Source organism: Aplidium turbinatum, chromosome 10 (assembly GCF_918807975.1).
Source record: "Aplidium turbinatum chromosome 10, kaAplTurb1.1, whole genome shotgun sequence".
NCBI classification, from domain to species: Eukaryota; Metazoa; Chordata; class Ascidiacea; order Aplousobranchia; family Polyclinidae; genus Aplidium; species Aplidium turbinatum.
This window is the reverse complement of record NC_137481.1, coordinates 20,923,325-20,947,507: the sequence shown is the minus strand read 5'-3', so window position 1 is coordinate 20,947,507 and position 24,183 is coordinate 20,923,325. Positions and strand designations below refer to the sequence as shown.

Here is a 24,183-nt window from a genome sequence, read left to right as displayed (position 1 = left end):
CGATGGAAACTATAGGCCTTCCATACCATGAGGAGGTCTGTATAGCCGGCAATCCTTGATAATGTGTGCTGCCGTCTGCATTTCACCACACTCACAACCAGCACTCTCTGCCGACGAAAGCAAGTACCTCCACGTGGCCGCCCCCGCAAGTACCGACTTTGGGAAACTAAACTTGCTACAAGTGTGGCTATAAAGTTATGCGGAAGAACAATCATCAGAATGGCACCCCCAGACCAAGCACAGCGCCCTTGTCAGGGCGAACAGCACCAGCTGTTGTAGGTCAAGGAGTGACCATTCTGCAACTAAATGTTGAAGGCACCACCAACGCTAAACTAGACATCATCACACCAGGTACAATAAAACAAACGCTTGTGGAAATCACCAAAAAATCGTAATTTATGAACAGTCTTCCCTCTAAAAAAGCAATGAGTTGGTTTTTCGTCCTTTTTGTGAGAATCTATAAAACCGTCTTTCTTTTATTGTAGACAACTGTCACTTGCGGTGCTCATCAGCGTGGCAAGAATTTGTTGATTAACAACATTTTGCAGTACTTGCTTCGGCAGTACATATAGTATAATTGGAACGATACAGATTAGCATGGCTCCTGCGCAAGGATGACACGCAAAATCGTGAAGCGTTCCATATTTCTTTAAAAAAAACATTTTGCAGTACTAAGCTAAATATTTTCATAATACAATCAGAAAAAGTCTCTAAATTTATATGTAATATATTGCCAATTTATTATAAATTGAGTTGGCACACCACCCATTTTGCCAACAAAAACTTGCATAAAGAGAACACTGCTCGTGAAACACAATAAAGGTGAAACTCGCACTAGTGTTTACATGACATTTGCAAACTTAAAATAAGCAACCCTATGCTCACAGACAATTTCAAAATTCGAAAACATACGTTTTAATCAACCACTGGGACAGTGTGGCTGGACATCGCATTGGAATAACTTTAAGCAACCCCCACCTTGAACTATAATCTGATTGGTCGGTCGGTGGAATCGTATGCAATGCGAAAATATGCTTCCAGGAAATTATTTTTTGCCTTCGTGCTCTTTAACTCTCTCAAGAAAAGTATTTTTGGTTATACTTGTACGCTGATACCTTCCGCGGGCCGCAGCGATACAGCGTGGCGGGTCGCATGCGGCCCGCGGGCCGCCATTTGGTGACCCCTGGCCTAGACCTATCCATGGCTACCTAAAAATATCTACAGTTGACCATGGCCTATCGCTAATCATTAATAAAGAGGCTTACGTTTTGATCTTTACTTACTCAGAACTTTCAACATAGAACAAGAATGTTTAATCGCTTTGTTTTGTGTTGCAAAATTTCAACAGAAGTTTCTACCAAAGCAAAGGTTTGTGTCTAGTGGTTGAAGACTGGATTGAAAAGTAGTAATACGCAAATCTTTGAATTTATATAGGCTACAACCAGAGCTAAATTTTAGACAAGTCACGTTCAGTTCACCCTATGGAGGTTGAAACGAAGTCCTTTCAAATAGCCAATCAATCAACGCTCTTTCAAGTTGACTACACATCAGGTACACAAACATAATGAACATCGAGAGATGAAACAAACGCGATGTCTCTTATCCTTTGTTCCGGTTTTTCGATGTTATTGAGAAGGAAAAGTTACACAAGGATCTTCCATTCAGGAATAAGGTGTTGTGATAGTGCCAAATCTTGAACTGATTGTCCTGTTTCACTATCCAGCACATTGTAACGTTTTCGTTTTGTCGCTTCTACTTTTTCTAGAACTCTGGATGTTTCGCATATCGTTTAGCCTATTATTTTTCGTTGTGGTGGTCCGAAATAAAAGCAAGCTGAACTGAGGATGCAATCAAGCAATTAGTCGTAACTATAGTAATCGACAGTAGGCTAAATAAAATCAGCCAGGTTCGAAAACCTGTATAATTTAGTGACAAAGCTTTTGCCACCGTGTGGCGGTGGCATGGCAAAAGGATAAGATCATGTTTTCTTGGGCATTTTTCGGAAATAGAGCTAAGTTTCTATGTTTTCTTGTTGCTAATTCTTGACTGAGTTATTTGAATGTTTGGTATTGGCAAAACTCGCTCTTTTAAAATTAGGCAAACTTTGTTTTAGAGACTGAAAGCATGATTCTCAATATCATGACGTCACATGCGTGCCAAAAGGGGGGTTGTAACCCCCTCCCTCCTTGGCTACGCCACTGCTGTTGCCTGTATTGCGATGTGTCAAACATTTTCTTGTTTACTGAAACCTTGTTAATTACAAGATATCTTTTTGAACGGAAGTGACAACACCACTCTTGTTTGACGATGAATATTCTGATGAAACCGCTCGCCTCGCTATAAGTGCGCAAAACAAGTGACCTTGTTAGAATTCAAAAGTCTTGTTAAAGAAGCTTTGGCCTGGCAGTAGCGTTGTTCGACTAATTTTGTTGCTGCGATATTCTAAGTTAAATAGTAAACAACATGTAACGCTGGATAAAAGGTGAGTCCCATACTTAATCCAAGCATCGGGGATGATAACATAAGGTTCTCATTATACTAAGCCTTCGGCACTAACGAGCGTAGGGTGGCCAGTTCCTTTCTCTCGGCCGCCTTTACTTCAGCAACTACGCCCACCCAATTTATTACACCCTGGGTCGAAAGAGCCATGTACAATAAGTCCTGTCTTTGTCATGAGTTACCAAGGGGAATGGGGACTTATGTACCAGTCCCAGGTATACCAGTTCTCTCATTTTCGCAAACCATGATTTTTTCCTGATTAGTTTTCTTTTTTCAATTTCTCTTTCGCCTGAGTTGTGTGATGTTCTAAGTTTTTCCCTTAATCGCAGCTGCATTTCAGGAGACATCATTTCTGCCATGTCACAAAGCAGTGACGATCGGTGAGGGAAAGCAAGGAAAGCAGTGCTTACCTGAGCGAAAACTATGCAAAATATAATGACTGAATTCTAGGTTTAACTTCTTATTATTTTTATCAAGTCTATTTTAACTTGAAAATTACTGTGTTCGTGACTAGAATTACTCGTAACTCTTGTGAGTATCTAAGTCCTCACCAAACCGCATTTCTTGCCTATAAATGCCAATTAACGCAAACGCTTTTGTCAGAAACCATCACTGAAGCTCCAGGGAAATCAACTTTCAAAAGTGCTTACCTTACATTGAAAAACGCCTTCGTTTTATCCAATCCTCAATCGTTTTGCAAAACGACACCAGCTGCTTAGCCAATCAGATGTGTTATCTGGTGTTATGGTTAAACTTGCTTTCCCAGTGACGTCAATGCGTATCTCATAGCGGCTGTTTTTGGTTTCAGGCGAAAGGAATACAGCCTCTACGCATGAGTGATTTTCGGGCTTGTAACTATAGGCTACTGAGTACGCTGAAAATAAAGCTGGTTCTCTTACCAAAAAAAACATAGATTCTACAATAAGACATGCAATTCCAAAGGGTACATTAACCAACCAGTACTGAAACAGCACAAGTGTTTTTTAAATTCTTTGGGTCAACAGACTGACATCACAAGTTCAGAGCAAACATACTTGTGTTCTTCAAGAATGGACTAGCTTAATTTATAGGCTAATTATTTGCTCTTTACTAGTGCACCAGTCCAATGCATGTTGTAAATGCTTACAGATGACATTGACAATAAGTTTTTGTGCTCAGTCTAAAAAAGCAGCCAACATTCTAGACTAGTCCCAGTTTGATTGATTGATTGAATCTTTATCCTCGGGCTGGGAAAGTCCGAAGATTTTGTTTTGGAAATGCTCTCAGAGCGCACCAAATTGGAAGTGTTTTTCAAAATTTTCTGGGGGAGGCCCCCCAGACCCCCCGCTGGAAGTGTTGCCTTCGGCAACACGCCTTCGGGCTTCGCCCGACGGTTACGCCCCTCGTGCCTACTACCTTGCTGCAACATATTTCCAAGTTGCTTTCCCAATGGTTTAAGCCACCGAACGTCACTGTCACAAAGTGTAAGTCGCCTACTGTAAAACTGACAACATCTGGTTCTACAGTGGCTGCGTAGTGAAAACGTCGCAGCGACGTTCGAAAGTACGTCGGTTCGACACCGCTCCAGAGCACGAGGTTGTGTCTCGGCAAAACACTTGATGACATACCAAAATAATGAGAGCAGCTGACTTGAAGACTAAAGTCACTTCGCTCCTTCTTGTAGTAGGCTATCGCATCAGTGATCGAAATGTAGCCTATTTTGTATGTCGTCGCAATGGGTGCAAAATAAAACATGATTATTTTTTATTTGTGGAACCACTAGCCTATTCAGCAATCAATTATTCTAATTCTTAAATACGCAACACGATTTTGTTATCGTAGTTTATGCTACAAAACCATAAAGTAGTTTTGGCCTATAGACTATTTACATGGTTCGATAGGCTTTAACAGGCATAAAGGAACCATTCTAAAAGTAGGTGGGCCCAGAGGAACAGCAGTCAAAGTCAATCCAACTTATGGGAGGCTTCGCCCCTCAGACAATAACATTGTTGCATTCCTAACCTACTGGTAATCGTTTGTACATTGTGTTTTGATGATTGCCTTTCGTGCCAACAAGCGAAAAATTTCAATTTTTGGGCATGATTTGGCCAATAAAATTACAAAATTGTTAGATTGCTCTGCAGCGCTGAACAAAACGTGGCGTTGTACACAGTAGGCCTACACACAAATAAAAAGGCAACAATACACGCACAGTTATAATAACTTACCACCTGGAAGTGATAATCTGCAGCATTATACAGTACGTGCATACCGTATATCTAATGATATCATTGTTTTAACCATAGAGAGTAATTATATAATTATATTGATTGATAGATTGCTCCACCAATCACACGCAACCACACCCACACATGCTACACATCAATAATGGACTCAATAGAAAAGTTTGAAGATTGGATTTCACCATTGGGCGATCAAAGATAATAATTAATCAAACTTGTGTGTATGGAATGAGTGAAGGCCTTTTTTGGAACTCCTTCTTTGATTTGCCGCTTTTGCTACCTTTTCAAAGAAATTGGCTTTCAAAAGTGGGTGGAAAGTAGGTGGGCCCAGGCCCACTCGTCGCATTTGTCAAAGCAAGAGCGTCTCAGAAGTCCAGAGCACGATAAACTAGAGGTGGAAATGACCTGTACTAACTACAGTAAACTTGCAGCTGCGTACGGGAGGATTACAATTACTACTAACAGTGCCGCTACAATGAGTAGACTTATGATTTCATTTAGGCCCTGATCGTAGAACATGAAAAGAGAAGACGCCATATTTAAGTTTTCACCCTTGTTTGGGTTCATCAATGACACATATCCATGTGTCGAGCTGTGGTGTAACAAGATCAATTTTACAAGTGGGGCAAAGAAGGGGCAAGGCTTTTTCCTGGAAGGGTGACATTTTCAATGACGTCATAAACTGTTTTAAAATTGAGGTTAACATTAAATTTTAATTGACGACCAAACCTTAATTTTTGAATTTTGGACTGGTAATGCCGAGGGTAGCCAACACGAAATCCCGGAAGGAGCGAATGAGTAGCCCAAGGGGGTTTGGAAGGCCTCCCTCAGAAATTAAAAAAAAAAACGTAAAATTGCGCATTCTAAGGGTAATTTTGGTCTAAATCGATAGAAAACTCTGTAAAATAATGCTGTAACAGAGTAAGAATAAATACAAATGAGTCGTGCTTTTAAAACCAACAACCTCAAAGTATTAAAATATCGTAGTATGGAAGTTTTATTGAAAACTAACACGAAACATTAATATTTAAAAATAATTGTGGCGTGTAGTGTGGGTCGTTGTATCAACATCGTACGCATCGTAACAATAGGTCTGTGTAAGCAACCAAGTTCCCCACTGGCATGTCAACCGTCATCCGCGTCTTCAGCGCTTGCACTCAACCGGGAACCGAATATCGTTGATTGTAGAATCGTCTATTCAACCTCCGGTCACGTAGCTGCTTCGTGCAACTTTGAAATGTCTTCGTACTTGACGTTGGTTACGACTCGTCCACTTAGTGGGCCCTGAACGAAAACTTAATGGTTAGGTGTGTACCACTGGTCTTATAGCCTTGTTTGAATATTATCAACAACAATGCTAAAAACTACAGCTGGTGAAGACCTCCAATTTGGCAGAATGAGATGGCTTTGGCACGTTGAGCTCAGCGCGAGCTGGATCTCTCAGGTCAGATGTGTAAACATTGCGGCACAGCGGGGTCAAGATAGACCAAACTTTCTTGGAAAGAACTTGTTAAGCGTGGCCTTTTTGCCCTGAACATGGACTCTGTCAACGGACCGTAAGGTGTGGAAAGGAAGACTTCGATCTCGACAGACAGACCACACCCTCAACATGAGGATTAATTCATGGCCTGTATGATCGAAACTGGCTGATGATGATAATACAAACAAAGTATTCATAAAAATGCATAACTACAATGAAGGAACAGTCATATTTTAGGTTGCGGCAACACACAGTCACACACCTCGATGATTTTCACAGCAGCACAGAACTTATCCACATCAACTGAGTCCATGATAGCCACATTCCCTCTGTATCCCCCATTCACAATTAACACCTTTTTTCCTGAAAGTTATAAATTATCGTTAAAAACATTGGTTTCACAAACACAAAGACACACAGCTAACTGTGTGTTTCGAGAAACACTGTGTGTTCACAAAGACACACAGCTAACTGTGTGTTTCGAGAAACACTGTGTGTTCACAAAGACACACAGCTAACTGTGTGTTTCGAGAAACACTGTGTGTTCACAAAGACACACAGCTACCGCCGAGCGATTTTGAAACTGAGACTAGTACCAACTGAAATAAAATTTCATTTTTCGTTTATAATTCAACTAAACTCGGGTGTGCACCGTGCAACGTCTTCAGATAATTGGCTTTTTTAGCCTTTGCATAAACTTAACACAACTGCTGTCAAACCAGGCGATTTACCTTAAAAAATATGGGACAGAAAAACTTATTATCCCAAAAATACCTTTTTTGTTGCGCTAATACTTAGCAGCAATCTTTCATGGAGCTTAGCAGGAAGGACTCAACGATATAAAATCGTAGTAACATAAAAAAGCTTTGTCTTAGTAGTTTCGAAAACGTAATGAAGATTTTAAACTACAAAATACCCAATCATCAAAAATTGATACAATCAAAAGTTCACGCTTACAGAATAAAACTTGCTGTTTTCGGTAACTCTTTAATTCATTGTCATCGTGTAAAACAACTATGAGATACGGTATTTCCTTCAAATCAAATACTTACCAATGGCTGGCAGCACGGTTTCCACATGCATCTGGTCCAGTTTTAATTTTTCTCCGCTGTCGAACATTTTGACTACAGCAGTGAACCTGCCAAAACAAATATGATTTTCAATAATGATGTTTCACAAAGCGGGACTCTAGTACGAAAACTTACGAACAAGCCCGAGATAAACCTATCACCAGCATTTTATAGAAAGCCAATTCCGAGCATTAAAATCTCCCCAAGGAGCTAAGAAACAAACCTGATACCGAAAAATAGCAAAATATGGCACCTTTGAACTCGGTGCTTGTTACGTTGCATTACGTTTGTTACGTTACATTACGGTTACGTTACGTTTTTTAAAGTTACGTCACGTCTACTCTTGAACGCAATGTTATCAAACTACGTCACAGTTTGAGCATCACACAGTCGAACACGATCATAGACTCTGAACCTTATTCACTATTTCGATGAGTCATTTCTTCAGTAACTGAACATTTACACGAAAAGCAATTTCCAGCCAACAAAAAACACCTACTTTGCATCTTTTCAATGTCTAGCGTCGTTTATAAAACGATGTAAATAAACTTTTGTGGTTGGGCCACTAACTTGTTGATAACTTCTTTAATAACACCCTTTTTCTTCTGATACTTGGCTCCGAGTCGCTTAGTGACCACCTTTACAACGATACCGACTGTCAACCAGTTCTCTGTGCGAAGTAATACCTTCTTCTTTGCTTCCTCGGTCTGAACATAAGTGAAATAATAAGATAGTCTCCACGTATCAAAGTTCTTCAAGCTCTGTATTCTGCATTGACAGCAAGAGCTTGCGGTGTGAATTATTTGAGATTGAAAAAAAAAAAAATTGAACTTGTAAGAAAATAACGCAAAGCAACCCAATGACCGTACCGCCATGATTTCATCGAGAGCCGACTTCTTTTTCTTGATAGGCTTTTGGACGGAGACTGGCACTTTCCGCTTTCCTGACATCTCCGCGCTCTTTGGAAAGGAAGGATTCTTGCTTGATGACGCTTTATCTGTGAACAACTGATATGAGTTCAGGCATTATTAGTTTCCACGTCAATATAACCGTCGTTTTCTGTATTTTGTACTATTTACAACGTATGTTATACTTTCTTATATATAAGACTAAAACTAATGAAACAAAGTCAGTTCTGCTTTCTCACAGCATGTCTAAAATATGACGACGCAAACGCAGCGTTTGCGCTGTTCACTGATCAGCATGCAAAGAGCAACCACAGTGTATACAAATATCACAAAACATTGTAATGTTTGCAGCAGTTCACATTGGTTGTAATGCAATTGCAGTTGTTGAAAGAAAACTATGCATGGCTGGCTTTTTGACTTCAGAATAAAGTCCCACAGGATTGACAGGAAGTTTCATTGATCTATACTGTTTCAAAACCGTAATTGCTGCAACTAGATCGATTAAACGTGATAGAAAAAATACCAATAACCAAGTCTCCAAACCTGACGAAGCAATTGTCGCCTGCATGTTGAACGTCACTTTCTCATCGGAGTCGCGCTTCAATTCCGTGTATTCTGAATTTCCTGCCGGTTCCTGTGACGTCTGGCCCCGTTTCACCATTTCCTCGATCGCTCTGTAGATGTTTAAAGCATTGCACTGCAAGGTCATCGTGGGTCACACTCAGGGGCTAGGGACCGATGAGCCACGAAATTGACTTCAGTTTAACCAGTGAATGATTACAAAAGTTATCCCTTTTCAACAATAAAATTAATAACTTTAAATTAGCTGGTAAGTTCTTTTCAAACTTAAACGTTCTTCCAACAACTATATCTACTGATTTATTCCACATAGTATTAATAGTAAAGGTGAACGGCGTTTTTTTCATCATTTTGCTTCGCAACACGTCACACCACGATAGTACGAATGGAAATCGAGCACACCATCCCTTGGCTGTAAAATCGTTGCATCTGCTACGAGTTGAAATAAACTTTTGCAACGGACAGGCTGTTACCACAAAATCCATGCCTTAAAAAACGACACAGCTTCGAAAACGGTTCCTTCAACAAAGAATGAATTGTACCAAATGAATTGATGACTGATGAGGTAATTACTTTGCCTGACGCTCGTCATCGTCTTTCTCTCTGGCCTTTTGTTTTTCAAGTTCTTTTTGACGCTGCAACACTCTTGGATCCCGGTCAATGTACTGGACGAACCAGCCTTTCTCTGTCTGGTCCACTTTACAGTGACCTAAAAAATGATTACAACTTAGAAATAAACCATAATATTAAGAACTTCTGTGTTTATAAGTCAGTGTAAGCGGTGATTAAAGAAATAATTAAGATTTAATTACGGAAGTGGTCGGAGAATTTAAAAGAACTGTTTCATCGGCTTTTTAGTTTTCTAAAATTAACAAAAATAGACTTTACAAATTTTAAAGTCATCCAACCGAAAAGACCCTACTCGAATATATCCACTCTAAGCCATTGAAAAGTTTATAACAGCACTGAGTCGATAAAGTACTAAAACCACTCATATGGCATTCAAAACAGTCACCAAGCCACCAGAGCGTGGAATAAAAGTGGACTTTTGTTTGCAGTATCGGTATAAAAGACAAACAGAACAACTCTGTCGATCAAAGAATTGGACAATAAAAATAGAACACAATGTCCAGTTTGCCTTGTGATTAAATGGCAGTGTAGAATAGATGCATTTTCTAAAGTTTTCACAATACCAGAGGCTTAAAAAACGGGCAAACTGTTTGACAGAGAAAATGCAATTTTATGAGATAGCTTTATCAAACGAGATTTCATATTTTCATGGATAATTTTCACTTGGGGGATTTTCCTACATTCCAACTGAGTGACCAGTAAGAGTTAAGACCATATAGAAAACACAAAGTCTCGGAAAACTACTCGATGTACGAGTTTGTCTATTCACCTTCACGTCCCAGCCATTTGGTAAATTCCCCAAGAGACAACCATTTGGTCGAATTCATGTGGATGTGCTCCTTAAAACTGATGTACTCATTGTAAACCTGAAATCACATAAAATGCAGCTAGTTTGCTCTTGGTAACTTGAACAACATAATTGCTATTGTTATGACATAGTTAAGTTTATTTTGTTTTGTAGGCGAATAAACAAAACTATACAAAACACAAATAATTCACACAACAAGGATGGCAGCAAAAGACTAAAAGGTCAACAACACAACTTCGATTAGTTACGGTAGTTATTTTACATACAATATTATTATGCACTCTTTTGGTTCCAAATCTTCTCTTTAGTAGTTCCATAAAGTCCTTGAAAAATTCATTCGAAAAAAAGTCATTGAAAGCAGCAGGATTTTCTCCAGCAATCAGTAATTGTCGCTGATGTGACTCGGACATACAATGACATTTGAATCCATTCTGAATTTTAAAAAAACATTAGCATTTGACATAAATGCTGCCAGTAATGTAAGACAAACAAAAACACTGCAATGTTGATAATCGACTGGGCCTATTTCAGTGGTTCAAAATTTTTTATAGAACGATAAATATGAAGACCAAGCTCAGAGAAAGGGTTTGTTAGCCAAAAGAATTATTATCTAACAATTGTTCTGAACAGCTGTTCTGAAACTGGGAAGGTGACAGACAATTAATATTTCTACTTAATAAAGTAGTGATAACCATACATATATTTTGTTTGAAACTACAATATGTTGTGCAAGAAAGTTTTATTTTGGACCTTTATTACATCATAGCTTCATTAAACCTGACGATACTACGGTATTTGATTGGCAACTTTTATAGCATTCATTATAAATGGGCTATCTAAAACGGGTCTGCTACTATTCAGCAAGTCCGATTCGGCAAGTGCCTTATTTGGCGAGTTCCCTATTCGGCAATTTTTTGAATTTTTTTTTTAAATTATTGGGTACCGTAGCCTAATTATCATTGCCGCTTTTACATCGTTTTAACATCACTAAACATTGAAATAAGACCCTAACCCTACCCCCCCAACCTCAAACCTCTAACCCCAACCCTAACCTCTAACCCCAACCCCTAACCTTAAAACGGCAATGATATTTAGGCTACGGTACCCGATAATTAAAAAAAAAAATTTCAAAAAATTGCCGAATAGGGAATTTGCCGAAAAGGGCTCTCGCCGAATAGGGCACTCGCCGAATTAGACTAGCCAAATTGGACTCGCCAAAACAAGCCATTCCGACCTAAAACAGTATTTACATTTCGCAAATTGTGTTTTATATGAGCTATGACGCAATCACCAACAATAGCACAAGAGAATGATATATTTTATCAATGTGAATTCTATGTTTGGTTTACAATGCCTGCAGTTGTAAAAACAACAAAGTTCTGCAGTTTTTAATTTTTTGTTATTGTTTTTAATTGCAACAAATATTTCTGCTAAAATTAACATAAAATTTTGTTTGTTGGTCTAATCTTTTAACCACCTGTGGATGGATGACATATAATTATACAAGTGCAAGAACACTTTTGCAATAAGACAAATGACGCATTTTGACTGTTAACAAAAAGACAGGTGGCGTTTATATATGCAGAACGTTTAGCAATTCTTTATTTTAATATTGGCAACATTATTATATTATGCTCTGGGGAAACCACTGAACGGAAAAACCTTTCAAAAACAAAATTATGGTAAAAATAAAAATTTTCTCTGAAATTAATCCCATCTAGCAGATAAATTATCCGCAAGTGGTTAAAAAAGCATACATCTACCAAAAGAATAAAAGTAATTTATTATGTACAAGTATATGCATACCTCATCTCGACATTGCTTTTGACACATCTGACAATACCATCGCAGTTTTTGCAACCCCTTTGATTTTATTCGGTTTCCTATTGCTTTAGGGGAGAGAAATCCTGGCTTTTCTTTTCCCATCACAATATTTTAATAGTTCTACACCGCAGTAGAAAACTAAGAAATCTGCCAAAAGTCAAATATGCTTTACTAAAATTATAGAGTAGGGTATTCGAAAAAAATCACTGAGCCCTGCTTTGAGGCTGTACCAATTAACAAATTCAGTTGTCGATGCTGTAATATCAGGGTTGGAAGTCGTTAGTCAAAAAGCAATGACTATTTCACTATTCGATAGTGCCCAAAAAAGCAATGACTTTCCGCTATCGATACTTAAAAAAAGCAACGAATAGCAATTACTAAAAATTGACTGGCCAAAAAAAGCCCAAAAACAAGCAACCCGCAAACTCAAAAAAGGTACCAAAACTCGAAAGACAAACAATCCCAAACTTGCGGGAAAACCGCAAGGTGTGCAACACTGTTAACGGCTCTCACTGGCATGGTTTTTCTGAACTGTGTTGCCGAAAAATTTTCCTTAATTCTTTAAAGTTCGAAAACCGGAAGGGGACTAGGTCGGATAGCAATCCAAAAACTAAATCTCGTAAATTCGTTTGGACGACAAAGTAAGTGAACAACAAAAAATGATTCAGCAGTTCTCCTAAATATGAAACATATCGATTAGTGAAAAACGAATAACGATTTCGTTGCTTGCATAAAAAAGCAGTGAATAACGCGTATTCAATATTTATTTTTAAAAGGAATGGGTATAAGCATTCGATATTCAGAAAGCAACGAATAACGCTATCGAATAGTGACAACTAGTCGTTACTTCCAACCCTGTGTAATATGTTGCTCGACGTATGCAACTACAAAATGTGATCAGTTTATAACGCATGATGTAGTGAGTGGGTTGTCAATTGCCTACTAAGTAGCAGGCTACTGAATTTCATTAACCTACTATTAATGTAAACTTCTTTCAGAAAAAAGTATGAATCTGTTATGTGGTGAACCACTTTTATAATGAATTTTCAAACATAAAATTAATTCGGAATTGAAATATCTAGAAATTGATTGGTTTATTTTGTTGTGCAATATTATAACAGCAAAATCATTAAATGATGCAGCACGCTTAACGAGCACAATTGAAACAAAGAAAAATAACAAATGTACACTGCATCTTTGAAGTAAATTACAACGGGAAGCTGCGAAGTGACCATGACGGTCTTCGAGTCAAGCAGCCACCCTCAGCCAAGTCGATGATAAACTAAACATCTAATAAACATTACACTAAATTATCTACACTTGCAACAAAGAGTCAAGACAGAAACAAACTTGCATCCATAATATGTCAAAATGTCAAGTTCCATATTAGGTGTTGATAGTCATAACGATTAAAAGCTTAAAGAGTATCGGTCCACATTAGTAAATTACACTGCATTCAACTTTAATATTCCGCAATTAGATAGATTTTGTAAAGTTTTTTAAATAAGTCAAAAGATTTTTGTTTTATATCTAGTGGGATTGAGTTCCATATTTTTACTCCACTATACTTGATGCTTCGTTGAAGTTTTGTAGTAGCATACTTGGTACGAAGTAATTATCATTTTTGATTGAACATCTACCGTAGTTGAGCGATTATGAACGTTTGATGTTTTTTTGAAGTAATTCGAAAAAGTACAGGGTAAAGCATTATGGTTATATTTAAACATTAGTTCGGCCATCTCTAGTTTGTAAATGTCTTTTATTTTTAGAACTTTTACCTGCTTGAAGTAGGCCTATGGCGTAACGTGTTCTGACCACAACCCTCCAGCAACTATTTTTATTGCTTTGTTTTGCAACTTTTGTAGTTTCTCGATATACGCTTTGTATGTAGAGCCCCAATTGGCTATTCCATTCATAATATGTGGGTGTACGAGCAAATAATACAACTGCAGTCTAGCATTGAAAGGAAGAAAGTGTTTAAGTTTCGACAAAATAACAACAGATCTAGCAAGTTTAGATCTAAGAGCATCAATGTGAGGTTCGAATGAGAGCTGTTTATCAATTATTATTCCAAGATACTTAGCGTGGTCGATGGTTTCTAGCTCAACAGCCCTATAGAGAACATGGAATTCATCGAATTTGTTGTAGCCTTTTTTAGGAGGAATTACTAATAGATTGGATTTGGATTCTTCAAAAACAAAACACTGAATGAGATCCGGATCTTAAAAATCTTAGATGCGTACACGGTACACCTTTGACCACTGCGTGAAACGGATGGGTACAACATAGCGATTCTGAATAACTGTATCTCAAACCAGCACAAACTTGAAACTTATGCATTCGCTTCAAAATCAAGACATGACAATTTGACAAATCTTTTTCTATTACAAGTGTTGCCAAACGCTCCTTGAATTTCTTTTTTTTGATACAAATAACATAATTAGTAGGGCCATTTAAAGTCATTAAAGTCATATTTTTTTCTATGCATCAGTAAGTCGTGAAATCAATTTTAAAGCAAAAACCGCATCCCTGTGAGGTATATTAAGAAAGTTATGAAGTCATATAAAGTCATATTTTCCTGGTTAGGTCATAAATCAGCTTTTTAAGTTATATAGTCATATTTTTGAGTTATAAAGTCATACCGTTGTAAACTTTAAATAAAAAGTACCAATTTAAGCGGTGAAGCAATTAAGCACTAAGAAAGTAAGACAATTTCTGATTGAACGAAGGCAAACTGTAAGATTAGCCTACATAACACTTACAGTCACAGACCTATATTTTATGAGGTCACACATTGCATTGTGTTGCAAATCAAAGAGGCCCATGCTGATCTAAATGCCCTTGATTTCGGAAAAGATCCGCTTGAGGTCAAAAATTACATTAAAAAGCGATTGGACAAAAACGATGTGAAACAAATTATGGAGCTACAAAGACAAGACATTTCACCAGCGCTTTATGCAAAGCTGCAGAAGTGTCAACCCACATCAGCGTCTGTGGAGCCCTCATTTTCCTTGGTAAAATCATTTTTAAGTCCAAATCGTAACTTCAAAGACTCTAACATTCCACACTACATGAAACTGTACTACAAGCTACAACAGTGGTTTAAAATAAAAATGGATGTGTATTACTGTTATGTTGCGTAAGTTTTACTCTTTTGTTCCGTGAGTGACGTTGTGCGCATGTAAAATTAAACGATTTTCACATAAAGTCATATAAAGTCATATTTTCCAAAAAATAAAGTCATATTATTGATTTTTTAAGGTCATATAAAAATGGCCCTAATAATTAGCCTGATATCCTGGTTTTTCTATGGTCGGTTTTTGAATCTTTATCTTCGGACTGACAAAGCCTTTGAATATGATAGTTCAGTTCAGTTTATTTTTGTTTTGTTGGCAAAAAATTCGCACAACAAGGATGGCAGCGAAAGACCAAAAGGTTACCAAAGTCAGCTGCCACCCAAACATTTAAACAAAAGACCCAAAATAAAGAACATTAACATTTAAGGCAAAACTAAAATAATTCCTATATCAAGTAATATAAAAGATAATGCAATGAAATAGCACAATACGAACACTTTACATCAAACATTAACAGTGGAGTAACACAGGGCAAGATAAAAAAAATAAAAAAACTATGCAGAGAAATAAGCAGATGATATGTTTCAGGAGTGATCATAGTACAAATTCTTTAATAAACATTTATATTTAAATTTAAAAGCATTATAAGACTATTCTTGTTATTCTTTTGGTATTTGATTCCATAGTTTCACTCCATTAAAACATAGCATCTTCTTACCAGAGTTTGACGTTGCAGAAGGCAAATATAAATCATTCTTTTGGTTCTGACGGGTTTTATAATGGTGAATTTCGTTTACAAAAATAAAGAAGCTAGCAAAGGCCCGGGGCAGCATTTTGTGCACATATTTGTACATAAATTTTGCAGTTTCTAATTTAATAATATTGTTAATTCTGAGCACATTAAATTGGTGATAAAGAACAGTTGTATTTGTTGACCTCAGCAAAAATAAGCAGGATCGGATGAACTTGTTTTGTAACACTTGAAGTGGAGTAAGCAATGTAGAGTTTACTTTTCCCCAATTTATAATCGAGTACTGGATCTTGGATTGAAACAAAGCATAATATAAAGTTTGTAATATTGTTAATGGGGCAATGTATCTCAGCTTAAATGCTATGCCGCAGACCTTTGCAAGCTGCTTTCTAAGATTAATAATATGATTATCCTATGTCAATCGCTCATCCAAAGTTACACCTAGATAGTTTATGTTTGTTTGTTTGTTTGTTTATCTTTATCCTGCATTGCGGGAAAGCGGACTTGAGCGCTATGCATCGGTGTACGCTTTCCGACATACACCTGACCCACGCTGCAGCCGACGGCAATGTCTGTTTCCGGTTGTCTACTCTACGTATGATTTAAATTTGGTACTACCCATTACTCGAAATCGATCACTAGGTAGAGGCAATTATCGTAAAGTTTCTTGCCCAGAGAAACAACAGCAAGTGCGGGTGGCTGGAGTCGAACACGCAGGCTTTCGACTGCGAGCCCAACGCGCTAACCACTCGGCCACTTTTCTTCCTTTCGATGGATCGGCCACTGATGGACAGACTAAAATTTTCTGCTGCACTTTTTGTTGTTGCAGAGGATCATATAAGTAATTTTACTATAATTTAATGAAAGTTTATTGGATTTCATCCACACATCAACTTTTCCTATTTCTCTATTGACATTTGTTTGGAGAGATGACAGGCATTTATCTGACATATGAAAGTTTGAGTCATCAGCAAAAAGTGTAGTTGAAAAAGAAGATGCATTTGGAAGATCATTCACATAAAGAAGAAAAAGCAAGGGACCACGGATTGACCCCTGTGGGACACCACATTTAACAACATTGAAATTATAATTCTTACCGTTAATTTTTGTACTTTGCATTCTATTTGTTAGATAAGATGTTAAAACGTTTAAAAACTTGCCACGAAAGCCATAATGGTGAAGTTTTTTTTTTAAAGTATGCCATGATCAACTATATCGAAAGCTTTACTTAAATCAACAAAACCGAGCATGTGCATTTGTGATCATTTAAGTTAGAAAGTAAATCATCATATATTTTTGTCAATGCTAAGCTTGTTGAATCATTTTCACGAAGACCATGTTGAGCTGGAGTTATAATATTATATTTGTCAATAAAATTCATCATCCGTTTATATAAAATTATTTATCCGTTTATATAAAATTTATATGATAGGTTATTTCTGGCCGTATAGCCGTTGAACCACTGACGCAAGGGCCGGTTACCGAGATTGACAAAGTGATGTTTTCTCTGGTTGTGAAGTGTTGTTGTCTGTAAATTATTCCATCCACTTGGTGCAGCTAAATGAAAAGCAAACCTGAAATGTGTTGCTCAAGAGCGCACCTTGAGAGCCGAACCAGCGTTAGTTCATCTTGAGTGGGGCACTTAACCACTAAGCTAACGAGGTGGACTAACTAGCCACTGAGCTAATTTGGTGGATAAGCGTTAACGCGTTAACGTTGCGAGGTAAACATAACCTAAAAGTCGCTCGAAGTCGCACAAAATCGCTATGCACTTATAAGCCTACTAGCGGTTTTGACTGGTCTTTATGCAATACAAATTATTTGTTTCAAGAATTGAGTCATACAACCAGTCGAATAAATAAAATCGTCAAAATACCGTAGGCTAATAGGTCTACATTGTATTTGTATAACTGCGTAGCGTATCAAGAGCAGCAGATCGGCCCCCAACCAAGTTTGAAGCTTTTACGATGACATGACCTCTGTAGCCTATGTCCTGCTGTAGGTCGCCATGAGGTGGAGTAACACGCCAAGCTTTCAAACCTTTAAAAAAAAAAAAAAATTCAAATTGCACTCTCATGCCAGCAAACCTTAAAAAAGCCAAACTCCAATTCTCGTATAAATACATCCATAAAATCTGCCCAAAAGGTCAGTTGGTAAAGCGCCTCTTGGGGTGTGCTCTTCAGAAACTCATTTAAAGGACTCCTTTTCATTCGGTGGTCAATCTCGATGACTGGGAGTTCGTCAGTAGTTCAAAGCATCTACTGTAGGCTACAAGTAGGCTATACGCGAAACTGCCAGGATTATCTAACTCTATTGTTGCCTCCCTGATGAGGTCTGATTGCCATCGTATATCAAATTACCGTCTTCATTATAATAATTCTATGTATGCTATTAACTAGTTTTGATGGCTGCCATGTCATCTGATTGTTTTTATCGTTCTCAATACTTTCAGTTCTTCTAACTTGTAACGCTACCGTACCATTGTCTGTAAACTTGTAACAGTAGATAGCCTATTTATTGAGATTTTGTGCATTTGCAGTTTGTGTATTATTTTGTTATTTTTTGATGTTATTTCGTTGTTGTTGTTCGTTATTTGTGCATTTGCAGTTTGTGTATTATTTTGTTGTTTTGTTTTGGATATGGACAGCTTTGTCTGATGCAAATAAATTATTATTATCTCTCAAACTGTTGCAACCGTGCCAATTTTTTTTTTCAATGTAGGCTGTTGTGTTCTTAGCTCATTCAATCAGAGTTATACTGGAATTCTCTTTTATTATAAAATTGCACAACCAAGATATAGTGTGAAACCTGCAAAGTAAGCCCAAAACGAGAAGTGCCAATTAACAAAAGCAAGCGGATGAATACTAAGCAAAAGAGAAGACCTGAGAGAAACGAAAACAAAGTAGCCTACATCGTTTCAATGCAAATAATCTAAAATGCGTAACACCTCCCCAATGAAATTTATGACCACTCATAACGAAGAGGTGGTTGGCGTCTTCTCTTTGATCGCCTTAATGTTTGTTCTTGATGCGATGACGATAATGGATCGTCGGTCGCTATCGGTGTCGATGAATCCTCGGTCGCAATCGGCATCGATGGATTCTCGGTCGCAATCGGCGTCGATGGATCAGAAACCTCGTCAGCTGTCGATGAATTGGGGACCTTGTCAGTTGTCGATGACGACGTGAAAGTAGTCTCTCCTGGGTCCCCGTCTTCCGGTGAGATGTAACGCGGACGTAGCTGGTCGATGTGGCGTCTCCATATTGGACCTCGAGGGTCCACTCGAACCTGCAAACTATACGACTCCCGTGTCGCTTCACCACGAGGGCAGGAACCCACCGAGGGTTTCGGCTTTGCCTGGAACCAAAGTATAAAGCATAACAAGGATCACCAACATCGAAGTTAATTGTTTTCCGGTTTTGTTTCCGAGGCGAAGGACTCGTCGATGGTTTCGTGATCTGAGCTGAGGAAGAAAGTAAAATATCTAATTTAGTGCGTAGTTGTCGGTGGTTTAATAACTCACTGGGAGAGTAACCACTGGCATTAGGCGTACGGCGAAACTGCATCAAGAATTGAGTGGTGGCACTTTTAGGCGGTAACGACGATTTTCTCAAGGCCTGCTTGAAAGTGCGCACCAAACGCTCGGCAGCACCATTCGTAGCTGGATGGTATGGTGCTCCAGTGATGTAGACTATACCCCTAGCCTTACAATAATTTTTGAAGTCTTCTGAAGAAAACGTAGTTGCATTGTCTGAAACAATGGAGTGGGGGTATCCAAAATGGGCAAAATCCTGCTCTAAAAGATCAATAGTAGCAGACGTCGATACGGAAGAAGTTGGGTGAATAGAAAGATACTTACTATAAGCATCGGTAACAATAAGCCAATTAGAACCTAAAAAATTAATAGCGTGATCGACATGAATTCGACTCCAAGGCTTCTGTGGAGCTATCCATGGGTGGATAGGAGCCTTGCTTGGTGCAGCTTGATGCTCACCACATGTAGTAAATGTTCGGCAGAGGTCGACAATGTCCGCATCGATATTGGGCCAGTAGACTGCTGTCCTGGCCAGCTGTTTCATTGGCTGCATGCCGAAATGACCTTCGTGTAAAAGAGAAAGAATATCATTGCGGAGTTTAAAAGGAATAACTACTCTAGAACCATATAATAAACAACCATAACATGTTGTTAGAGAATCAGCAACTCTTCTAAACTGTTCGATTGGATCGTTAGAATTTGATTTCGCAGGCCATCCTTCTTGTGTAAAGCGAATAATTTTAGACAAGACTGGATCCTTGGAAGTTTCCTTGCGCAAAGTAGAAGAATCGGAATGACTAACCTGCGAATCCAACGTATCAATTGCGCAGACAATATCAACATCATCTGCACTTTCCTCCCCATCAAAAATTGTGTCATCGTTGGACGGAAGACGGCTCAAGGCGTCAGCATTTTGGTGATGCGTTGTTTTGCGATACTCTATAGTATAACTAAATTGACTCAAAAACAACGCCCGGCGTGCTAACCGGTTAGCCGCCAGCGAAGGAGTAGGTTTATCTGGACCAAAAAGTGAAAGTAAAGGCTTATGATCCGTTACCAAAATAAAATTCCTATCGTAGAGGTATTGGTAAAGTTTCTTCAAAGCGAAGATGATGGACAAAGCCTCCTTTTGGATTTGGCTGTAGTTTCTTTGAGATTTTGTCAAGATTTTCGACACATTGGCTATTGGCCTTTCGCTTCCGTCCGGGGAGCGGTGAAACAGTGTGGCGCCAATGCCCACGCTTGAAGCGTCGCATGCAATTCCTAAAGGAAGCAACGGGTTAAAGTGTACGAGAACATCGTCTGCGGAAAGAAACGTTTTTAATTTTGCAAAAGCGCATTTTTCTTTGTGTTCCCATCTCCAAGGAACACCACTCTTGGTTAAATGATATAACGGTTGCGCTACCGTAGAAAAATCTGGGGGCATAAACTTAGAATAAAATTGAACCGACCCCAGAAAAGAACGTAAGGTGCCAACATTGAACGGAGCAGGCATGTTCAGTACAGCATCGACTTTAGGACCCTTTGAAATCCCCTGTTTAGAAAGAACATGGCCTAAGTACTCGAAATTTGCCTGGGCAAATCTACATTTTTCCTTCCTACATCTAAGACCTTTCGAAGATAAACGATCGAGTAGTCGTTTAAGGTTCTGGAAATGCTCTTCCGCTGTAGCTCCACTTATCAAAATGCCATCCAGGTAGACTGCTACACCTGGAAGGTCACTAGTTAGATCATCCATTATCTTTTGGAAATGGCCTGGGGCAGAAGAGATGCCAAACGGCATAACATTTTGCAGTAAAACCCCTCTATGGGTACTTAATGCCAATATTTTTCGACTCTTTGGACCTACTCTAATCTGGTTATAAGCATCTGCCAGGTCAATCTTAGTGAATCCGTGGCCACCCCCTAGTTTACGCATTAAATCCTCTGGAAGAGGCAAAGGGTGCCTGTGAGTTTTAAGTTGTGGATTAACCGTTGAAGAATAGTCACCACAAACCCTTTGGATTTCTTACCTTCGCTAGAAGCCTTGCGAACTGGTACTACAGGAGTTGCCCCAGTCGCAAAATTGTACACTGTACAGGTGTCCAGATACCTTTTTCTATGCGTCACAATCAATGTGCAAAGCCTCGCGATGGACTGCTTTGTGTCTTCGACGAGCGTGTTGTTTTGATTGTAAAATTCTGGTGCGATGTGTTATTATCGGTTATGACCTGAAGTAACCTTTGATCGCGAATCGTTGTTATGTAACGTAGTTCTGGGACATTCTGTTGTTTTCACAATTGCCAATATCGTTTGTCATGATGTCACAAGGATGTTTACCAATGGATCTCTGATTGCGAAATCATTATTATGCAATGTATTTTCTAGAATCATTTTTCCCTACGTGTCAATCTACAGGCTTCGGCTTGTTTACGATTTAATGCAACTTGACAGAACCATGAGTCCTATGATGTAACATTACGTAACCTTCTCGAAGTTAAAAGACCGAACAAATCTTCTATAAATAGTGGTGCAATTTGTGTAATGAATTATTATGGGAGTTGTATTATGATGAGTTGATTATTATTATGAGTTGGTGATGAGAGATCATTGTTGTAGTAGTAGCAGCTGTTAATAGACGCAAAGATTATTGTTGATCGAGAGTTGAAGTATTGAATACGAGTAAAGCAAAGTTGCTGCTAATATAATTTCTGATTGAAATTAGACTCGTATGAGAAGCTGTGAGTGGATCACGTTAAACTGGATCAAAAGCCGCAAGCGTTGGAATCTATTGGTGTTTACTGTTACTTTGATTAATTGCTGGAAGTGGTGAACCATTCGTTGGAGTCCTTCAAGCGTTTTCATATATATCATTTCACTAGTAGAACTATCCGTGAATTTAATTGACTGCTTTTCGGTTTAACCCATTAAACTACGTCATTGAACCTTTCCAAGTCTTTTTCCTGGTAAGATATAGAAAGAAATCGTGACACTATGCCGGCGTCTTAGGCAAGAGCTAAGTCTTCTTGAATGGCGAAAGGCACTGGTCTGGGCTTTGAAAACACTGGTTTACAATCAGAGTTAAACTCAATCTCTAATTCGTAATCCTGAAGACAACCTAACTCAGGTTTAAATAAGTCTTCGTATTGATCACATAACTCGGAACATGATTTTTGCAAGTTAAAATCTATGTCGTTGTGCATGTAAGCATGTAAAGTACAGTAGCATGTAAAGATAAAGAAAAGAACTTATCTACCGAAATATCTAGTGCTTGAATAGCATCACGCCCTATTAAGTTAAGGTTAGGGATTTCACATACCATAAATTGAACTGTGGTCGTCTTTCCCGATTTGTTGCAGCTCGCTTCGGCAGTGAAAGATCCAATAATAGGCATCGAGTGCTTACTTACCGACTGAAAACGTAGCTGCGGAGTCTGCAAGATAGGTTTGCCTAGCTGCGACCAAACTTCAGAAGAGATGAAATTTCCCCCTGTAGCTGTATCAATCAATCAATCAATCAATGTTTTATTTGTCAGTAACAGGAACATAGGTACATGTTTGAAATATGCAATATACACAGTACAAAAGTTACACAAGTTCCCATACCGACAGGGAGACAACGAGACGACCATACGGTCTACTAGTCAATTGCCACCCTACGGAAATTACGATTTTTCCATTTAAAATAAGCTTACAAGAGAAAAAATAAAATAATTGAAACGTTCCCGCGCTTCAACAACAGCATAGGTACGCAAAAAAACATATTGATGATAACGTAGGCCAAAACACAAATATGAAGCAAGCAGAGAATAATTAAGTTTCCGAAGAAACTGACAAGTTGGTTTCCATAACATATCACTTACGATGCACTGTAGCTTTGTAAAATTAATGTTTTGATCTCTTTTTTGAAACAATGAAATGATAAGTTTTTAAGCCTACTTGGAACCTCTGACCAGAGCATTGGTCCCAATACCTGCATGGACTTCTTGCCAAATTCTGTGTTTGATCTATTTATAAAATAGTTGTTGCTTGTTTGATATCTTGTGTTATGCTGATGAATAGATGAAGCATTTGTAAATAAATCACAATACGTAGACGGATACTCATTCATATGAACTTTGTACATATGTTTTTTTATTTCAATGTTATGTATGTCTTTTAGTTTCAAGATGTTCATTTTGAAAAATAAAAAATTAGTGTGAGCATAGTAATTTTGTTTCGTAATTATTCTTATAACCTTTTTTGTAATTTTATTAAAGGATCCAGTGCACTGTCACAGGCCTTTCCCCAGCTTGAAATACAATATTGCAAATGACAGTAAATCAAAGCGTGATACACATCTTTTAAAGTGTCTGTGTTGACATAATTTCTGAGTTTAAGCAACGCCCATGAACCTTTTGCTACTTTTCCGCAAATTTTATCTATGTGATATTTCCATGTTAATTTGTTATCTATGTAAACGCCAAGGTATTTTATTTGATCTTTTTGTTGAATGCTTGTGTTACCAATGTTAATGTTAAAATTTTTTATGTGTTTTTTATTTGTTATTAGCATGTATTCAGTTTATGAGAAATTTAACGATAATCTATTAAGCTTCAACCAGTTGTAAACTTTTTGCATTTCGGCATTCACATTGTTCTGCAAATTTATTTCACATTTGTCGCTCATCGTAAGATTGGTGTCGTCAGCAAATAGTTTAACATTCATGTTTGTTGAATTTGGTAAGTTATTTATATACAGTAAGAAAAGAAGGGGTCCCAATGTCGATCCTTGGGGCACACCGCAGGTAACCTGTCTTGAGTTTGAAGAGATTCCATTGACG

The 24,183-nt window shown here is 38.1% G+C and overlaps 1 protein-coding gene and 1 non-coding gene across 2 annotated transcripts; one reads left to right on the top strand and one right to left on the bottom strand.

The window, feature by feature from the left end:
* Positions 1 to 547: 547 nt before the first annotated feature.
* LOC145779181 (U6 spliceosomal RNA) lies at positions 548 to 649 on the top strand. Its single transcript, XR_014290530.1, has one exon. It is a non-coding gene; the product is annotated as a U6 spliceosomal RNA (small nuclear RNA).
* A 5,051-nt stretch (positions 650 to 5,700) lies between these two features.
* On the bottom strand, positions 5,701 to 13,860 carry LOC145778520 (DNA/RNA-binding protein KIN17-like). The gene is made up of 11 exons (XM_082590017.1): positions 13,799 to 13,860; positions 12,003 to 12,167; positions 10,463 to 10,627; positions 10,158 to 10,254; positions 9,332 to 9,467; positions 8,723 to 8,853; positions 8,141 to 8,268; positions 7,842 to 7,978; positions 7,254 to 7,339; positions 6,464 to 6,564; positions 5,701 to 6,005 (listed from the first exon to the last, which is right to left on the bottom strand). The coding sequence occupies exons 2-11, from the start codon at positions 12,120 to 12,122 to the stop codon at positions 5,931 to 5,933; spliced, it is 1,176 nt and encodes a 391-aa protein (XP_082446143.1). The 5' UTR covers positions 12,123 to 12,167; positions 13,799 to 13,860; the 3' UTR covers positions 5,701 to 5,930.
* Between the last annotated feature and the right edge of the window lie 10,323 nt (positions 13,861 to 24,183).